Source organism: Lynx rufus, unplaced genomic scaffold, assembly GCF_022079265.1.
Source record: "Lynx rufus isolate CCGP_SWC_20201006 ecotype Redwood Valley unplaced genomic scaffold, mLynRuf1.p SCAF_11, whole genome shotgun sequence".
NCBI classification, from domain to species: Eukaryota; Metazoa; Chordata; class Mammalia; order Carnivora; family Felidae; genus Lynx; species Lynx rufus.
The window spans coordinates 15,355,758-15,376,427 of NW_025814825.1; the positions used below are offsets into that span (position 1 = coordinate 15,355,758).

The 20,670-nt window shown below is 37.9% G+C and overlaps 2 protein-coding genes across 6 annotated transcripts in view; both read right to left on the reverse strand.

Annotated features, from left to right (window-relative positions):
- The window catches only part of LOC124506907 (annexin A7), a 50,959-nt gene extending 39,624 nt beyond the window's left edge, over positions 1-11,335 (reverse strand). Inside the window, exons 1-7 of one of the 2 annotated variants that reach the window (XR_006960892.1) lie at positions 11,271-11,335; positions 8,278-8,327; positions 2,969-3,212; positions 2,537-2,692; positions 1,381-1,505; positions 615-1,181; positions 188-281 (exon numbers count right to left, since the gene is read on the reverse strand). Coding sequence is in view for 1 of the 2 variants with exons in the window: in XM_047072953.1 (XP_046928909.1) it covers positions 188-281; positions 615-1,181; positions 1,381-1,505; positions 2,537-2,692; positions 2,969-3,212; positions 8,278-8,293 (1,202 nt within the window). In the remaining variant the exon portion in view is untranslated. Of the gene's footprint in view, positions 1-187; positions 282-614; positions 1,182-1,380; positions 1,506-2,536; positions 2,693-2,968; positions 3,213-8,277; positions 8,341-11,270 lie in introns of those variants that run through there. The other variant, XM_047072953.1, reaches the window with a different exon arrangement.
- The window catches only part of PPP3CB (protein phosphatase 3 catalytic subunit beta), a 58,950-nt gene continuing 48,707 nt past the window's right edge, over positions 10,428-20,670 (reverse strand). Inside the window, exons 11-14 of one of the 4 annotated variants that reach the window (XM_047072960.1) lie at positions 19,423-19,504; positions 18,369-18,466; positions 13,668-13,697; positions 10,428-12,201 (exon numbers count right to left, since the gene is read on the reverse strand). In XM_047072960.1, the coding sequence (XP_046928916.1) occupies positions 12,023-12,201; positions 13,668-13,697; positions 18,369-18,466; positions 19,423-19,504 (389 nt within the window). In that variant the 3' untranslated portion in view covers positions 10,428-12,022. Of the gene's footprint in view, positions 12,202-13,667; positions 13,698-18,368; positions 18,467-19,422; positions 19,508-20,670 lie in introns of all 4 variants that reach the window. The other 3 variants (XM_047072959.1, XM_047072962.1, XM_047072961.1) reach the window with 3 other exon arrangements.

Here is a 20,670-nt window from a genome sequence, read left to right on the forward strand (position 1 = left end):
CTCTGTGCTGACAGCTCAGAGCTCAGAGCCTGGAGCCTGCTTCGGACTCTGTGTCTCCCTCTCTCTCTGCCCCTCCCCCCCCTCGCGCTCTGTCTCTCTCTGTCAAAAATGAATAATAAACATTAAAAATTTAAAGAGAGGTGTTGAGTGAGTCAGGGATATATCAAAAATAGGAGGAAGTTGAAACCTGTAAACAGTGATCAATGTAGGGATCTCATAATCACGAAGTAGCAAGAGGGTGGGCAGCCAAGCCTCCATTAAGTCTGGGGAAGCATGGAAACCTATGGAAAAAACAACAAAAATAGAAATGGATATAGAGAGGGGAAAGGCTGAAGTAGGGCCTAAGCAAGATACTTTTTTTTTTTTTAATTGTGTTCACCTTTCTCCTCACCTTGCTCACCTCCAATGCTCATTTACCATCATCATCTACCCCAGGTTCTTCAGTGGAAAACTCTGAACCCGGGCATAGCACAAATGGCTAATGATCAACCAAAGTTGTCATCATATTGTGTTTAAGCTGACCAAATGAATGGGATTCCAAATATAGACGATACAAGAGTCAGGATAGAAAATTCCCAGAAAAGCCACCCAGTACTCCTCTAAATGATTCTTACCTGGATGGAATGTCACCACCAAATCTGGATGGGCTATCCGCCCAGTCTCTACCTCCTCCTCCCAGAAGTCATGATAGAGGCCTCTATGGCCACTAAGCTGAACTGTGCCAGGTTCCAGGATGGGAGTTGAGGGGTTCTGTGTAAAGCCAGCAGATACGTCTATACCCACCATGATCACACGGAGGCCAAGGTGTCCAGGAAACATGTAGCCAAGCTCATCATAGTCCTCAGGGCGAGTGAGGAATGTCTCCACGTGGGAAGCACCAACCACATGCACTGTGCTTCCCCCAATCTTCCCAACATTTATCCCCAAGGCCCGAAGCCCAAGGCCCAGTGTCAAGGGTCGTGAGAGGGCATCTGTCAGCAGCCGCTTCAAAGAGCCCTGCAAGACATCTGGGTCTGGCCTTGGCCGTCCTACGCTGGCCCACAGGGTGGTCATGGCATGACTACCTAGCACAGCATCCAGTGTAGCATCTAGCTGTAAATGCCGCATAGAAAACCAGGTATCCCAGCCCTGTACAGCTTCAGCCAGGCATGGCCAAGGCCCTGAAGGTAGGACAAAAGCACCTGTAGGAAAGAAGAAATAAGAATGACATAATCCTTTCCTGGCTTCAATATTCTTTCCAAGTGTACTCTCCCAACTTGTGACCAGGAGTGCCCCACTCAGTTTCTCATTTTTTCCTTCTAACAACATGCTTTCATCTCCCTCTCCAAGTACAACCAATTATGACCACTATATCAGAGTTCTCCAACACTATCACTTCACCTGTGACTAGGAGCCATTCCATGAGACGGTCCACAGCTACAAGACGCAGCTCTTGACAAACCTTCCTGTGTGCTGGCCAGTCTGACCTCTGGCACTCTGGACCACAGTAATAGACATTTCTGCACCTGAAAGAATGAGCCCCAGAAACAGATGTTCCTATACCTCAAAGGTATGTCAGGGGAAGGGAACTGATATTCCTGCACCTAGGAAGAAAGATCACTGGATAAGGAAGGTAAGGAGAGGAGTGACAACTGATGCACTAAATTTGGAGATTATATTTGGGAGGGGAGGCATGAGAGACTAGGAATGTAATTATTCTCTTGGGTTAGAGTGACACCTCAGTCTATATCTGGAACAACTCACTTTTTACATCACTTACAGAAAAAATAAATAACAGGAGTTTGCAGCTGCCCTATTATCACAGATATGGCTCAACTCCCCAGAAGAGATAATGATCTTATACCTTGCGTACTCAAGAGGAGGGAGGTAAAGAAGATTATACAGTCGTCCCCCCTTATCCAAAGGGAATATGTTCCAAGATCCCCAATGGATACCGAACTCACGGATGACCTAAACCCTGTATATACTGTTTCCTCCTATACATATATACATACATACATATGTATCTATGATAAAACTTATAAATTAGGCACAGTAAGAGATTAACAATAAGACAATTATAATATACTATAATGTTATACGAAAGTGGTCTCTCTCTCAAAAGATCTTACTGTATTGTACTCACCCTTCTTCTTGTGATAATGTGAGATGATAAAATGCCTACATGATGAGATGAAGTGAGATGAATGACATAAGCACTGCAACACAGCATTACACTACTAATGACTTTTTGACAATAGTCAGAGGAGGATCATCTGCTCCCAGACCGTGGTTGACCATGGATAAGTGAAACCACAGAAAGCAAACTGCAGGTGGGGGGGGGGGGGGGGACTATTGTACCATAATCTGTCTGACCTCCCCATAATACCCAAAATAAGAAGAAGCCCAATCCTTTTCTAATCTTTCTGTGGCCTGGATCACACAAAATGAGTGGGCCTTAAGTTACTTTGAAAACTCTTAGACCTTTCCTCCTGCAAGGAAGTCTTAGAATAGGATCATTTCTGGATGACTCCCCATTTAGTCCCCAACTAGTCACCTTTTGCACTGCCGTAAGACCTTGGAGTCTGAAAGACCACTAGGGAGAGCTCTACAGTGAGCACAGAATCGGAATGTGTCCTCCATCTTCTGGAACATTTCTTGAGGGCATCGAAATCCAAAGCCTGATACAGAAGCACCCCCATCTAGCACCAACCTGCAGAAATGGCACGGTGAATAAGTGGCAATAGGAAAAAGAGTTATCTCCAAAATCTTTCATGACCTATACCTTGCCTCCAATATATTTCCATCTGCTCCCACTATTTCTCACATAAGCAAATTATATTTCTTCTATAGTAATAAAACTTACAGAAGTCAGGATGAGAGACTCCCTCATTGTAAATGCCCCATATTCTCCAAGCTATATTCCCTCTTTGCCTTCTAAAATCAGTTCTACTAGAGATATTATTCTTCCATAGAGTGAGTCACTCACTTGTATTCTTCATAGCTTTTCATGCTTAGCTTTTGAAGGATTAGCTGAGATAGGCCAGGAACATTATTTTCCAAGGAGAAGAAGCCAAGTGCATCAATGCTAGGGTCAGGTTTTGAGAGGGTCAGAGGCACAGGGGTCACAACTGTGGATGGGGTCACAACCATGGGAGCCACTGATGAAGAGGGTTTCTTGTGCCTTCGCTTCCGAGATCTTGGAGCCATGGCTGTCCACTGATACCTGGGGACTATACACAGAACAGATATGGAATGAAACTTTGCAAGTTGGTCACATATGATGTGTTTTCATATGTTTGACCTTTCACTTCTCATTCTAGTCTCTCAGACCTAGGTATCCGTAAGACTTATTTGGTATCTACTGATTATTGATCACCATAGGCGATTATAAAAAAACAGCAGGGAAATAATTATATATGAACATAACTATACATATATGTGTTACATATTAAGTTCTATATAAAATTTAAATACATATGTAAGGAAATGCACAGGAAAAGGTCTGCCAGGTCTCATGTAAAACCAGTAACAGTGATTAACACTGAGGACGGAAAGAAGTAATGGGACAGGAACTGGGTTAATCAAAAGGAATTTTAGACCTATCTGTGATATTTGACTCTTGAATAGTTAGAATATATTTATATATTATTCATATAATCCTTTTAAAAAATAAAAAATCCTTTTAAAGTGAGCAATAATATGGCATGTCCTACATTCACATGGTTGTGCAACCACCACCTCTATCTAGTTCCAAAACATTTTCATCATCCCAAAAGAAAACCTCATAACCAGAGGTGCCTGGTGGCTCAGTCGGGTAAGTGTCTGACTCTTGATTTCAAAAAGAGAGAAAAAAAATCAAAAGAGAGAAAAAAGCAAACAAAAGTTTTGGTTGTCCAAAACTACCAGCTAATTGGAGAATTAGTCAATTTCACTTAGTTGGGGAAATAAAACATTCATTTTAGAAAACCTATCATCACAGTTGTAAGCAACAGACCCAGAGGAAGAAATTAAACGCAACACAAAATCAGCATCACTATGCTAAGAGTTATATAGTCAAAGCAAGTTATAAAAAATTATGAAGAAACTTTCCTAAAGAGGCGAATTTTGAAGTAGAACTGATCCTGCACCCACCCACTACCTAGCAGGAACTCTGTGATATTCTCCTTTCTTGGCTTGTCTTCTCCCATTCCTTCTACAATTGTTGAGTAAACAAAAGGAACTATATTGGGAAAAATAAAAACATGCATTCACTCAACAAATATTTATTGCTAAACATATATAATCACTCATAAAATAATGGAAACAAATATGAAAAATATACTCAACATCTAGATGTCCTGTAGAGGGATCAAATGTAAATCATAACATAAGGCAGTATATAAATACTGTAAGTGAAACTAAAGCACTAGTGGGAAATCAGAAGAGTCTCTTTAGTTGGTTAGCTGTAGGAAGACTTTATAAAGCAGGTAGCAGTCAAAATAGACCGATGGTAATTCTTTGAATACAGGAGATAAAAAAAGGAATTCTTAGCACAGAGAAGAGCATGAGCATAGAAATGTAGATGGGAACACTCTAGAAATTAATGAAATAGAATGATTTGAGTTTGACTATAAGTATAACAACATAAACATTAAGAACTAAAACTATAAAGTCTTAGAAGAACACAAAGGGAAAAGGTCATAATATGGATTTGGCAATTTCTTAGATATGACACCATAAAAAGAAATGAAGTACTGATAATATGCTACAATGTGGATGAATCTCAAAAGCATTATGCTAACTGAAAGAAGTCAAAAGGTCACGTTATAGGATTTCATTTATATGAAATATCGAGGAAAGGTAAACCCACAGACAGAAATCAACTCCTGGTTGCCAGGGACTGGGTGGAAGAGGAATGGGGAGTAACTGCTAAATGGTTATGGGGTTTCCTTTTTTTTTTTTTTTTAAGTTTATTTATTTTGAAAAAGAGAGAGAGCGTAAGAGAGCATAAGAGAGCATGCACTCAAGTAGGGGAGGGACAGAGAGAGGGAGAGAGAGAATCCCAAGCAGGCTCTCTCAGTGCAGAGCCCAACTTGGAGTTCAAACCCATGGAACTGTAAGATCACGACCTGAGCCAAAATCAAGAGTCAGACACTTACCCAACTGAGCCACCAGGCACCCCTGGTTATGAGGTTTTCTTTTGGGATGATGAAAATGTTTTGGAACCAGATAGAGGTGGTGGTTGCACAACCATGTGAATGTAGGACATGCCATTTAATTGCTCACTTTAAAAGGATTAATTTATGTTGTGAATTTCATCTCAATTAAAAAATAAAAAAGAAAGGTACCTGTAGAGATTGAGAATCTAAATACTAACTTTCCAATTAACTGCCTCCAGGGACAGGGAAATGGCAGAGGATAAAAAGGCTGACAGTGGTTGGTTTTACTATGAATAAGGTAACTTTTAAAGTTCAAATCAGGGATCATGTTTTGTTACAAAAATAGTCTGACATTTACTCCTTCTGGACCAGATTTGTTAGGAAAAAAACTCTAGAATCATCATTCAGATGAAGTGTAGGTGGCAGAACAAACAAAAACCTCCCAGAATCATCCACTAAAATCTATTATCTGTACACCTGAAACTAACATAACATTGTAACTAACTGGAATTAAAATTGAAACTTAAAAAAAAGAAAAGCTATTATCTTATGACACGGCTTTTTGCAAACTGCTGTCCTCAGTTAATGAGGGAACTAATTTGTATTTTCTTTTGTACTTTCTTTCCCCTCCTTTCATTCCACTTGTGTAATCTCTCCCCTCATACCACAGATAAATGGATGTTTTCAGAGTCCAAAGAACAGAGATAGCTAAGCTCATCTGCATTCTACATTCTCACTAATACAGAAGAAATTAGACCTGAAGGTGGTAGATTATTTTAAGATTTAAGGGTCCCTTTACTAAAGGATGCCTTCACACCTGAGTACCCCATTTCCAACAAGTGACCTGAATCTTCCCTCCACTTTTAATCACCACACATTCTCATCACATTTCCAGAATCATTGCAACTTTAGAAGCATTCATCTGCTCTACCTACCCAGCCTCCTCAGGCAAGAAAACACCTTCTTGAACCTTGAAAGAATGGATTCATCTTTTCTTTACAGGTATGGAGAAAAATTATCTTTGTTCTGATATAAGTCAAGGGTCTTAAATCCCAGGATTAATAAATATATATTCCTGATGTTCAACTAAAAGCCTTCTGCAATGGAAGCCAATTAAGACAAGAAATGTATTGCCTCACTTATCTGCCTTTCCAAAGAGATCCTTCTTGAAAGGAAGACTAACTCTTGGCTCTCTAGAAGTTGACTGAACTCACTGGGAAGTGAAGGAATCACAGTTTGAGGAGGAGTGGGGCGATGAAATCCCTGAGAGTTTCCTCTATGTCTAGAATGGGCTCATGATACAAACTAACTAAATTTCTGGCAGGAAGGTAAGAAGGTGGGAATGAGAAGCCAGGTCCTTGCATTTGCATCTACGTGAAGCTCATGTCTGAGTTTGTGTACCCCAGGCCCAGACCCAGCTTCCTTGGCTCTAACTTTTCTGCACAGAGTCCCAGGATCCTCCAAGTTTGAGGGGAGGGATGGGACTGAGAGAAACAAAGGCAAAAAACATAGAGGACAAGGGAGAAGTTGGAAAGAATTACATATAATGAGCTTTCAGAATTTTCTAGAGATCAGAGTCTATGTCACCTAGCAAGGAATCACCTTTTTTCTAGTTGCCCCCAGTGGCTTGGGCTCTAATTTATTCTCCGTATATAAAAGAGAAAACACCAACACCAAGGACTAAAAAGGAGACATGAACTGGACGGTCTAGAAAAACTATTATCCTTCATCTCCAAATTTGCTAAATATTAGCCTATTCCGAGACCAGGTCTCCCATCCTTCTCCCTCACCACCAAAAGCCTCAAGTTTCACCTACCACAGTATCTTCTCGCTATCTCCAGACCAGGAAGACCTATGTAATTTTCTCTAATTCACCAGCAAACAGAAAACATCTTTGGGGAGGCAGAGAAAGGGGAGAGTGATGCTAGTCATTGGGGATCCTCAAAAGGAGTTAGGAAAGAGAAAGCGAAAAGGAGGAATCCATTAGGAACACTATTATTAAGCACATTCAGATGCTTAATCAGTGCTAACACTCCTTGGGGTGATAAATGTTTTACTCAACTATAAACTAAGCAAGCAGATGATTTGAAGGGAAAGGAACTTACCCTGCTAAGCCCTAGGCTTCCTTCCTTCTCTCTTTCTTCCAAGTGAAGCGAATGCTTGATCTCCTCAGATCTAAGCTGTGGCTGACTTGCAGCTGTCCCTTCGTATCACTTTCCTTTGCAAACTGCTGAAATGCTGCGTCTCTGTGATTAGGTATACCCTGCCAACCAGACAGACAACGCTGAATTCTCCCTAACGAGGCAAGGAGGGACCTGGCCCCCTGCCCATGGACTTCTCTCTTTCTGACCTTCCTTGTCTGCCAAGATGGCTCAGTATTTATGCTGTCAACACACCCAAACTCACCAAAGGCCAGTCAGGCTAAGGAAAGATGAAACCTATTGCTTCTTTAACCTCTCTTACTAAGGCAGCATTTATGCTCTTAGTCCACAGTGGCAGAAAAACAAACAAACAATAACAAACAAAAAACACCTAAGATTAGTTCAGAAGTCATTAGTTGGTTGGAAAGGGAGGCACCAGCTCAGAGCAGTGGGAACTCCTGGAGTTCTGGATGTTAATCCAGACCCAGGAAGAGTTACCCCAAGCCCAAAGTCCCTTTTAGCCTAACAACACTGCTCAAACACAATGATTAATATAATTAATTTGTATATTAAGTACAAATGTAATACCCAAGAAAGAAGAATAGAAATGGTCTTTTAATGGTATAGAAGAAAATCAATTGTAGGGGAAACAAAATTAATTTGTAAAATTCACTTTCTCTGAAAGGAAAGCAAGGCACTTTCTGAGTGAATGTCACATCGGGCACACTCCATTTATTTCAAAAGAGTGAATAAGAAGAGGAATAAAATAAGCAAAATCAAAATATTACTAAAAATGCATTCTACTTCTAGGAACAGAAAATATAAAAGAATCAATTCAAACATCTTCTCATTCCTTCCTATAATGAATACTGACCCAAGAGATTTAATTATACATTCCTAGCTCCTTTTCATTTACCAAGCTCCAGAGTCTATCGTAAGTTATTAGGACAATGGTCCTATATGACTGCAAGACCTAACCTTCTGCTTACATCTGGCCCCAGCTATATGTCACTTACCTGCCTCTGTGATCATCAAACTGGGGAACAGAACAACTTGCAGGGAGGTCCTGGAATGTGGTAAATCAAAAATCTATACATGAACAGATGCAGAGAATGGATTCCTTAAAAAAAAAAAATTTTTTTTTTAAGTTTATTTTTGAGAGACAGCACAAGTAGGGGAAGGGCAGAGAGAGACCAGGGAGACAGAATCTGAAGCAGGCTCCAGGCTCTGAACTGTTAGCACAGAGCCCGATGTGGGGCTTGAACCCACGAACCATGAGATCATGACCAGAGCCGAGCTGGACGCTCAACCGACTGAGCCACTCAGACACCCTGAAAATGGATTCTTAAGGAACTCCAGACTATAGGAAGCAAACTGAAAGCAGATAAGGTGGAAGAAAAGTGTTAAGGATGCATTTACATGACATTATTCAGAACAGCCGTGGACAAAAGAAAATCAGTTGCAATAGGCAAAAATCCTGAGTAAAATGGGAGTAATTCATTTTAAGCAAATGTTTCAGGTCTATTTCAAATCAACTGGCAGAACATTTAAAGGTTATGAGTTCTGTTAATATTAGCTGAACAACAGAAGGCACAAGAAGTGAGAGGTGGTCTTTTCTTTTAATTTTTTTAATGTTTATTTATTTTTGAGAGAGAGAGAGAGAGAGAGAGAGACAGAGACAGAGACAGAGTGTGAGCAGAGAGAGAGGGAGATACAGAATCCGAGGCAGGTTCCAGGCTCTGAGCTGTCAGCAACAGAGTCCCACGTGGGGCTCGAACTCACAAAACATGAGATCATGACCTGAGCCAAAGTTGGACGCTTAACCAAGCCACCCAGGCACCCTGAGAGATGGTCTTTTCTAACTCAGGAGTGTCATCTTTGACTACAAAGGAATATAAAATAAAGAAAAAACTGATATTGAATATTAATTTATATTTTACCATCATAGCTACTAGCTCTGGCAGACATTTAAATTTACAATTTAGAAAGATCTGAACTTTTCAGTTTGCTTTCATCATGAATTACATTTATTTTTTTATTTATTTTTATTTTATGATAGAAAGAAAGTGGAGGGAAAGGCAGAGACAGAGGGAAGGAGAGAGAATCACAAGCAGGCTCCACACTGTCAGCACAGAGCCCAATGCGTAGCTCAAACTCACAAACCATGACATCGTGATCTGAGCCAAAGTCGGAGGCTTAACTGACTGAGATACCCAGTGCCCCATGAGTTACATTTTTTAAAAAGCCTTAAAAATGCTTTCATGGTTCACTGTGAAACCTTAAAAAATACTTCTATCGTTCATAGTTCTGAAGAAAGACTAGAAAGAGGTTCCTATTCAACAGGTACAAAGTGGTAGGTGAAGCACTGGGTGATTTTTCTACCACTCTTAACGTATACCACTTTTTCTGAATTCTGTTCCTTTCTCTTACTTTCTTCCTCTTTTTAATTTTTACTATCAACCCATAATTCTAGTTTGCTAATGATGTTTTACGTTTACCCATGATTCCCCCCAGTGATGAATCTAAGGGCGGAGTTCCTGGTACCTGATATTGTAGTTAAGCTCTTAATTTAGAGATGCACAGTTTTCATAAAAACAGTAACATCAAGAAGAACCTTTAAGGTATGCAGTGCATAGCAACTTTAAGGGTAGCTCATGGACTGGTATGTGTGTTAAGTTGATAATACAGCAACTAGAAGCTGTAATAATCATCAATTTGAGTTCTGTTTGTTACCTGAAATTAGGCGAGTATACACATTTCAATTTAAACTAATGCTTTCTAATGTGTATCATTATATTTATTGTTGAAAACTGTAATAAGGTTACCATATGATTACATTATAAAATGTTGAGCAATATCCTAATTTCCCTCAATTTGCAAAATTCCATACTATTTTGATTATGGCAAAGAAGGAATATGATGGCAAGAAAATGCAGTATCATGAATAACCTTTTTCTTACTGTTAAAACACCCAATAAGTTCCCAATACAACTGTAACAAAATTCTAGATAATAACATTTTCTTTCAATGAAAAGTCAAATGAAATAGTGATTTTAAATATAAGATTTAGAAGGCCTATAATAGGCACCCAAAGTCCTCTAGTGCTCAATTACTAATGCTCATGTAAGACAAAGGTAACCAAAGTTAAAAAAAAAAAAAAGCAAAATTTATGAAGATAAGAATTTAATTCATCAAATTATCATGAACTATCCACGAGATAATCTTCTCTGAAGGCTATATACCAGTTCTGTTAACAGAATTTTCTGATTTGCACGAGGTCAAATCAGACTACATCTTCCAAATAAAACCCAACACAGAGATAGGAGCAGCGGCCCATGCATGGAATTTATTGTGTGCTACTGTTTATAAAATACTCGAATAGTCCTGCACATGCATAATATTTCCAACTTAGACAGGAGACCATACAGGGTGCACTTTCTGGCAAACAAAACAATAGATGGTTCCGCTGCCTGGAGCTCTGAGTTGTATTCCAGGGCATGAGGGAAGCAGGCCACCAAAGTAAAGGGAAATATCAAACTACAGTGGCAATCAATACAGGTCAATAATTGTGAAAAATTAGCACATGGTTCCATTTAGTTTAACCAAGCAGTTCTGTAACTATCAAAGGAAAATGTTCAACATGCAATCTTGACTTTTATGCTTCCACTAACATCTGAATGATTGAACAGAACCATTGCTTCTATGCTGCATTGCTTAATCAAAAACACTTCCAGAACATTTTTAAAATTTCCTTTGCATCAAAACATAAAAATGATAGAAAGCCAGCAGCAAATCACCCTGGTGGCTATTTAAGCAACTTGAGTACTCACAATAAACTAAAATTTCTCATAACATCTAGGTAACCTATACATGTCGTACCTGTACATCATAGGTCTATATATTAAATATTTGCAAAATGAAAACATGCATACACAAAATACGTCAAGTTTTACAGACATGATTTGAAGTAAAATTTACGTTGACAATGTACAAACTTCTTTTAAAGTACCTTAAATGAGTAATTCTGTAATTCTTCATAATTTTGAAATTTAGAGGTTTTCTTCTTAAATCTCTGGGGTGTAAATTTCAAAAGATCTGGGCAAAAAAGATTCTAAATTAGTTTTTGGATTTGTGTTCAAGTAAGAGAGTCTGCCTAGAAATAGGTTATGCATTCATAATTGAAAAATACCAAGACTATATTACAGAATTAGCCACATTTAAGAACTATAGACCTGAGGTCAGCATTTTGTTTAAATGCCAACTGGGTTTCTCAGCATTTTGCCCATAATTCAAAATACAGCTTAGCAACCTCAGAAATGTATTTTAAGACCATGCTAATTCATCCTTTAAAGACATTTCATGAGAAAAAAAAGTCCACATTAGCTCTTAGGATTGCATTTGAAGTCATGGTTAAAAAACAAAATCTAATTCTACTGAGGGGAAAAAGAAATCTCATTTGTAAACTTAAATGTGTGAACCACAAGCATAAATGGAGGTGTAGTTGCCCTCCACTGGAAATTGCCCCAAGCCCCTTGCTCACTGCTCTCCACCTTGGCAGCGATGACCCAATCTTATCAGATAGTAGAGCATGTCCCAGGGCCCTCAAGCCTCCATCCAGGAAGGGGGCTGGGGTCTCAAAAGCACAATGGTTTCTCCAGAGGGACTGTGACATTTACAGTCAGCTTGGCCGACCCCTCCAGATCCTGGGGGTGATCTGTCCATTTGGGGCCCGAGATGTGAGAGTCCCTGGGAAGCCGTGGGTCACTGGGCACTATGGTTGCCAGTCCCGTGGTTCTCAGTGGCATGTGCGGTGTTCAGAGAATTGAAACCATCTTGCTGTACAGCATCTTTCCGGGGTGGCATTCTCTCATTGATCCTATCCAAACCCTTTGCCTCTTCAAAACTGCAGATTCTATGTGGTGGAGAGAATCCTCGTATTGCTTAACAAAATGCAAATTTGATAAGTCAGTAATTGAAAAACATTTCTGAGATTTCAAAAACATAATTAATGATTTTTAAGAAGAAAGAAATTAGCTGTATGTAGCAACATTTAAATCTTACTTTAACTGAACCTTATCCCCATTCCAGACTTCCCCTTAAAATGTGAAATGTTTAAACCTAAATATAAACATGATCGCTTCATAGTGTTAGCATAGCCTTTATAAAAGAACGCACAAAAATAACTCTTCTCTGACCCCAAAATTAACAAACAGGCAATGGTCTCAGGGTCTCAGTCTGACTTCTATTATACCAATTATCTCCTACCTCAGACCCTAAAATCACCAGTGACTATCACAGTAAGGCAGCAACAAGAGTAGGGGCAAGTGAGGAGGCTAAACAAGGTTATCCTTGACATACAAATCTGTACCAAGAGCTTGGGAGGAGAAAGAGGTAAGTAAAGTTAAAATTTAGCAGATCAGAACTATCTTGGAGGTCAAGGTATCATCACCCCATCACCACCAGAATGAAATGAAAAAGGTGGGAAATGCCTCCAGGAGTTAGGTCTGTGTTTGGCTGATAGCAAAAAGTATTCATAGTTTCAGATTTTAGGAAATGTTTTCCTTAATTCATAGCCATTCACTGCATGTTCTTTGGAAACCCAAATCAAAATAAATAGCAATCCTCCTCCAATTGTTGTAATTTCTCATTTACTTCATCTGGAATGATGCATTTTCCACTATTAAAATGTGCATACAAAAGATTTCCATACCACTGGTTATAATCTGGTTGTTTTAACATGTGCAATCTTTGGGATTCTGAGTCTGTGCAAGTGAACCAAATAAATGGTTGGGCAGTAAAGCATTAAATAATGTGTAACATCAAGCCAACATATGATGTACATGAGTATAATATTATCAGCAAACACTAGGCCAAACAGCAAAAAATAAATAAATAAATACATAAATAAATAAATAAATAAATAAATAAATAAAATAAAAATCATAGTGACAGCTCCTGCAGTCTCAGGTAAATTACTGAAAATCAGTAAAAACTCACTCAAACCTATACCTAGAGGGGGTTTCACTTAGGAAAAAAATGATCTGAATAGCACAGAATCATGCAAAATGTGGAACAGAGCTTTCTTTGCAACCTCAAATGCTACAATATTATAGCATAACATGCTGCACTCTAAAGAATTCAGGAACAAGTCAATGCTGGTTGCATAATATACTAGAAAAGGGAAAAACCAGATTGTCACTGTGGAAATTGGTCCTTGTGATTTAAAAAACAAAAACAAAAACAAAAGAAAAAAAAAAAGAGGAATGTGACTATCAAACTCAATGAGTCAGTGAGTCTGATTCACCTTGGGCTGTGCAAACTAGGAGTAAAACACACCCACAGGACATTCTCTGATGCCCACCCACACACCACAGATCTCTGCCCAGCGCAAGGACTCTGATCGTACCTTTTTCAGCCTCAATAGCCTCAACTGTGGCTGTACAGAAGTGAGCAGAGGCATGCAAAATGAATGAGAGAGATGAGAAGGGTCATATTGTACAGCAGAAAAGGCAATGATCACTTAAAATATCACAGTATCCCATACGACATCATCATTTACAATTTAACATAAATAGTATCCACATTAGAGAGCCCATCCAATCCCCCAATTCCTGACACAGCACAGTTTACACACAGCACTATGACAACATCGCTCAGAGCACAGAACACATAGACCTAATAAACACAGACACCTCAGCACCCATGCAGATGCACTCCAGTATTAATTACCTATCATGAATTCAGTATTTTGATAGCCTTAGAATTTTTCAACATGTTTATTATATCACATCCATCACAATCACAAGGAAATTCTCTAAGGTGAAATTATGATGGTAGAATTGTAGCAGAAGAGCAAAGAGAAGATTCCTTTTTTTCACCTAACTGAAATAATACTCATTATCTGTTATTCCATGAGATATAAACTAGAAGGGGTCAGTAATGCTTTTCCTGTTGCTTCTAATTCATAAGGCATTGCAAAAGTCAGTATGGATACAATGAAACTTAAGGGAAGTAAACTTGGTGAATTGCTCTTGGTAGAATAGTTCTGTAGCTCTGTTGTTTGTGGGTAACCTAAAAGGACCCCTCTTATCTACTAGGAACTTCCTTTCTATTCTAACATTGATTAGTGTCCCAAACATCCACAGATACTAACGTCTACAGCCTTTACAAAAAAAAAAAAAAAAAAAAAAAAGAGCTCATGTTCAGTTTGTCATGAACTCAAATTTGCCTCTGGTACTAACAGCATGCATTTGCAAATGAAGATGGAAAGGCCAACAAACATCTTTTCAAGCCCATCTACCAACTAGAGATGACTCAAGATAGAACTGAGGTCTTTCAGGCAGTAAGTCCTGTATGATATGGACATACACATAGGTCATATAAATGAGAAATGCATTCTTAGTATAGCTGGTCTCTAGTCCATTTAGAGAATTTCAATATTATTTGGTCACACATTTTGTAGTCAAACATTCTTTTGGCTCATCTCTGGGTTCAAAGTGTATAGAACATTCACATTTAGGACCAGGATCAAAGACTGCAGAGGACAATACTGACTGACAACATTGCAAATTCTCCACTTCACTCAAAGTGCACACACTCAGAATATTTATAACAATAATACCCTTAATACCCCATCCTTTCTATTTTGCTTCTTCTACAACAAGGCCAATTTGATTTAGAAATACTAAACTTTGTCCAAAGCAGTTATTAATGTGAAAGAAAACTGATGAATCTAAGGAATTAAAGTAGACTAAATTAGGAAAGTTTGTTGATCTTAACAAGATAGTAAAGTGAACTGGGGGGGACCCAAAAGAAGTAGGTTGCACACTGAATTAAAAAAAATTTTAATTTTCCTTAACTGTTAAACTACATTACAAATCCAAGCAGACAAACTTATTGTATACCAACTATACAAATAACCACTTAAAAAATCTAGCTCTGTACATTTGGAGTATACTCTTGGAATTTTCCCAGACAGAAAACTGGGATAAATGACCCACCTCTATTTGATCAGCCCTGCAACTTCTATTCTTCAAAATATGGACTATTTTCTTTATAATTTAGGCATTGAATGAGAAAAAAATAAAATGCCTATCAGAATATGTGTTATATATGGTAACAAATTAAAAATAAAACCTGATACCACTGTAAGAATTAGTATCTAATTGAGCGTATCAGTAGTCCAAAAGTCGATTAATAACTTTTTCAAATTATGAAATGTAACAACATACTTCTGAAATCATTCTATAGGCTTTAATTTTATATATAAAAGCATGTTCTAAGTCAAATTATATTTTCTGCTCTTTCCAGAAACTCCTAAATGCTCCTAATCCTTTTCAAGATAAAAAACATATATCACACTCAAAACTGCTTGAATGTTTAGAACTGAAAAAAAGCCACTTGAAGCTTAATAATTAAGCTGGAAAGAAAGAGATCTGATAATTGCAAAATTCTATCTGAAAGGCACAATTTTTCCTCTATTTGTTTTGAGTTTTATAAGGCCTCTTGACATGACCTTAGTAGGTTTGAGTATAGTGCTGTCACAAACTGCGTTCCTCAATACTACACAGGATAAATAATTAAGAGGACTTTGGCATTACTAAAATAGAGATGGTCACGTATTTTCCCATATAGGTCGTGGTGAAGACAGCATTATAGGGCTAGCTCCCAATCAAATTTCCCTGAAGAAAACAGACATAAAATATACCAATTCCTACTCCAAAAGAGTTGTGTAGTTTGTAAAAACACTCAAATATCATAAAGTTACTGAGAAGGCAATAGGACTTATTCCCTGACAACAGGACTGAGGTATTAGAATTTTAAAACTTTTTTTTTGCAATACTTAACTTTCAGTTATTCATATCAGGGAACATGTCTACTAAAATATCAGGAAAAAATTTTAAATCACACAGATGTAGCTTCTGTATGAGTTTTATTATGTACTTAAAAATGGGTTAATATTATTATAGTAGGGAAATCACCCCACACTATCAAGAGCCATCATGGTACAGCTGGGGAGCTATCTAGTTTCCCAAATTAGACCCCTTAAACTCAGCATTGTCTTGTAACTCACTCTCCACTGGGAATACAGTCCCTTCGGTAAAGCTGTCTTTCAAACCTTCCCTGCAATGGGGGTGAGTTCAAAGTTGGAAGACTGAGCTTCAGGCTGCATGCAAATTAAAAATGCATAGAAATGCTGAGCTGCCAACAAAGCAAGTACTAATTGTGAAATAGGAAAGAAAGGTTTGCTATAGATACAATGCAAAAGTAATAATATATCCAAGGATAATGGAGAGATGACTGTAGTGTAGATTTATTAAAGTATGAAGCCTTTCAGTTTTCCTTTTATGAGCAAAAAGGAGAAAAGGTATACCATTTTTCAAGCCATTAAAGTTTATCCTCTTCTATTAACACTTTTCCTAGTTTTATTGAATGTTTAAGATCTTAGTTTTAGTGAAATTCTTTTTAGCTCATGTTGCTAATGTCTACAATATAGTAAGAGTGGAGTAAGGAATATAAAGAAAATCAAAGCAGTTTTTCTTTTAATAAAAAAGGAAACCTCATTCAGAATGTAAATTTGAAACTATAATTTTAAAACCTAGCTGTACTTCTCACATATACCAGTGGTGGTAGCAGACAACACAATAACATATAAAATAGAACATGTAATAGGCTACAAGTAGGAATTATTTGTCTACAGGAAAAATTATTTATTTGGCACTTATTATGAGACTGAGTGAAATGAAACTGTGAAAAGTCAATCTAATTTAAATTTATTCAGAAATTTGAATTATTTTATTTAGTTTGTTTGTTTAAAACAACTCACTAATTACGACACCAGAAAGAAAGTTATCCGTGACTAAGGAAAACATCAGATCTGTTGCTGCCTGTTTCAATAGAGCAATGTCCCTTGGAGGGCTGTCAAAAGTGGCTACAATAAAACATAAATTAAGACTTTCCATATCACATTTTTTGCCTTCCAACCACAAGGGAAAGAAATCTAGACTTTGAGTTATTGTGTATACGCTAAAACATTCACATCACTCTCTTCTATTTAATATGTAACGGGCTTTCAAAAAGTTAACCCAGTATTTACACAAATATTTACGCCAAAAAAAGTAAGTTTTTTTTTAAATATAAAATATTCAATGAGCCAGATTACAGGAATGCTTTACGTATAATTCTTTTTATTTTCATGCAAAATAAAGGCACACTTAATAACACCCTTTCAATTTTGACTTACAGGATTTAAATTCAACCCCTTATAACAATGACTTAATATCTAATGTTACATTCATGTTCAGAATGCACAAAGTACAGCAACAAATGCAGCAAACCTCAAAACAAGGTGCTACAGAGTTGCTTCTACATCAAAAGACAGACAAGCGTCTGATAGAGTAATTTAATTTAACATACTTTTACAGACATACAGCTAACCTAAAGAAAGACAGACAGATTTAGGAAAGCAGCTACATCTGCAGAGGAAGAAAACAGCATGTTACAGACAGTCAATTATACATAGAACATTTGACAAACACCACAGAAAACAAACTTTGGCATTATTCACCAGGGTACAAAACCTTGCACAAATCTTTTGGCAAGTGAAGTGCATAAGTAATGTTCCGGGGCCCAAGCAGACTGTTAATTCTAAAATTAAGTATCTGAAAATATAAGCATAGTCTAATACAATTACATAAATTAAAAAAATAAAAAATAAGAAACTTGGAATTACATTTCCATTTTAGTAATATGGATATCCTTGATTCACATTCAGAAACTGGGGCTCTTAAAAGAAAAGAGTGCATTAGACAAACAAAAATAAAGATTTTAACCATTATGATATGAGCTGCTCCCATATCATTTCATTAAAAGCTGAGAGACTGACCATTATTTTCAATTGAAAGGAATACCCATTCTATCAATGTTCTGCCTTGGTCAGGTTATTAACCAGACACTACCTATCATATAGTATTCTGCCTGTGTCAGCTGCTGAGACAGGAACTAAAAAGCAGAAGGAATTCCCTGCATGCATTATGTGAATTGTTAGCAAAAGAGTGAGGTGTGCCCCAGTCCATCTGAGGCACAGCAAGTTGCATAACATCATTACCACTTTGCAGGGTCTGTCGTCCTCCAGCCAACACTCCACTAGGCAACATCCCTGTGGGAGTCAGGCCCTTGAGTGTCAGCACGCTTTCACTCTCCTCCCTATTGCAAAGAGATATAACAAACATCAGAGACTTCCAACAAGTACTTAGTTCAAAAGATGAGATGGGGCCCAGAGGTAGGCCATGTATGTAATTTATGACATTCATTGTTGTTACCATATTTTCCTCAATTCCAAGATAAGACATTTTTCTATATTTTAAATGTATGCCTTACAACTGACACATATATTGTTTTTCCTGAAAAGCCTTATTAAATATATAATGAGATTAATCATCAATGAGAATCAAGCAATTGAGAAAATATGGTATTTCATATGCTGTAAAGTTCAAATGTCAGATATAACCAGTTTTGCAAACAAATTTTTAAGGACTGACCCATTATGTGTACCCTTAAACCTGAATTAACCCTAGGAAAACAGCTTGTGGCTCCAGCAAAGGGGACTTCCTGTATGGATGAGCAAGTTCATCAGGAATACCCCCTCCTGGGGCACCTGGGTGGCTCAGTTGATTAAGCGTCCAACTTCAGTTCAGGTCATGATCTCGCTGCTCGTGGGTTTGAGCCCCGCGTCAAGCTCTGTGCTGACTTATCAGAGCCTGGAGCCTGCTTCAGATTCTGTGCCTCTGTCTCTCTCTCTGCCCCTCCTCCACTTGCGCTGTCTCTCTCTCTCTCAAAATAAATAAACATTAAAAAAAATTTTTTTTAAATAAAAAGTACCCCCTCCTTCTTATCCTGCTCTAATTTTTAAGGTGTAGAACCAGTACTTTCATCACAGAAGGGCAACACATACCAAAAGTGAGCAAAAATAATCACAAGGGCCAAACCCCTAGTTTCAAAAGGACTTGTGTTCCCTTCTTCACTATGTAAATGTACAACTAACTTCTTTATAGGAAGAATGCTACTATGTTGCTTTTAGGTGTCAAACAGGACACTGCTTACAGCAAAGTACAATAAAAGGAATTTCTGTAAAACAAATAATCAGGAAAATGTATCATTACCTGAGAACAGAGAAGACCCTTGCCATCTTGCCAATTGCTCGAATTTTGTTTCTTATGATTTCTTTCCGGGCTGCAGCTGAACCTACTTTCAATGGAATAAATAGAAAAAAGGACTCAAGTTTAGGGCATCCACACTTGCACCATTCTATCACTACCCTATACCAGGCTCATCTTAACCAACACCAAACCCTCTGCCCACCAGCTCACATGAAGGAGACTTAATGAACTCATGCCAAAAAGCTTCTTACTCCTTCACTGTTTAGCTCAGCACTGGTCTAAGACTGGGGTTTGATACAGATACAAATGAAAAGTAATCCACAAACATTATGACTCTCACGCTACTGCTAATCAGTAAAACAGCAATGGGAAAGAAACTAGAACCCAACCTGTATCACAAACCAGAGAACAAAAATAATGCTAACAATCCTATCGTCTTTGTTTAATTCTCATGAGAGCCTATGGCATGCAGACTAACAGACAAGAGTTGGTAATAACTCTGTATAGTCTTCTATTTAACTATTATAAAAGCCTCTGACATGCAGGCAGGAAATATCCCATCTTACTATGATAAAGTAAGTTCCTTGCTCTAAGTGGTTTAAAAACAATGGTATACAATAACTACTGTGCAGATGGCGCTGAACTAAGGTCCATACTAATATTTCAACAATAATGCACATCTTAACCTCATGGACTAGACGTCCTCAAAGTCATGCAAATATATACAATCTCTTATATCCCTAGGTGAGTATGACACAAGGAGAGTGAACAAGAAAAGATTCCCTAAAAAACATGGCTAAAGGATCACTGTTACCTCTATAAAGGGTTGGCTGTACTGCCTATCACTGGTACAGAAGAGAATATACCAAAATAACTTGATCTTTGGCTGAAGAAAAACTCAAAATTGTATCTTCCTTCCCTTGACCTCCAGAAAGAACAACAATCTCAGTCCTGTTATCTCATATATAGCAACTAGAATCACTCTGGACCCAAGAGTGTGGTTCCTTAGAGCTGTGCTTCAACATGATGAAAACACACATATGGAAGCACCATGGTTGAGGAGAAAGTTAAGGAAAGGCTAAAGAGACTAGACTAAAAGGGGCCATAGGTACACAGAGGTCTGAACAACCATAAGTCTTCTGGGCTAGAGCATCTCATTTAAAATTCAAGCAGCCCACAAATACCATATAATTAAAAACTAAGATGATGACTGGACCCTACCACAAGGAAACAGAAAAGAAATCTAATTTC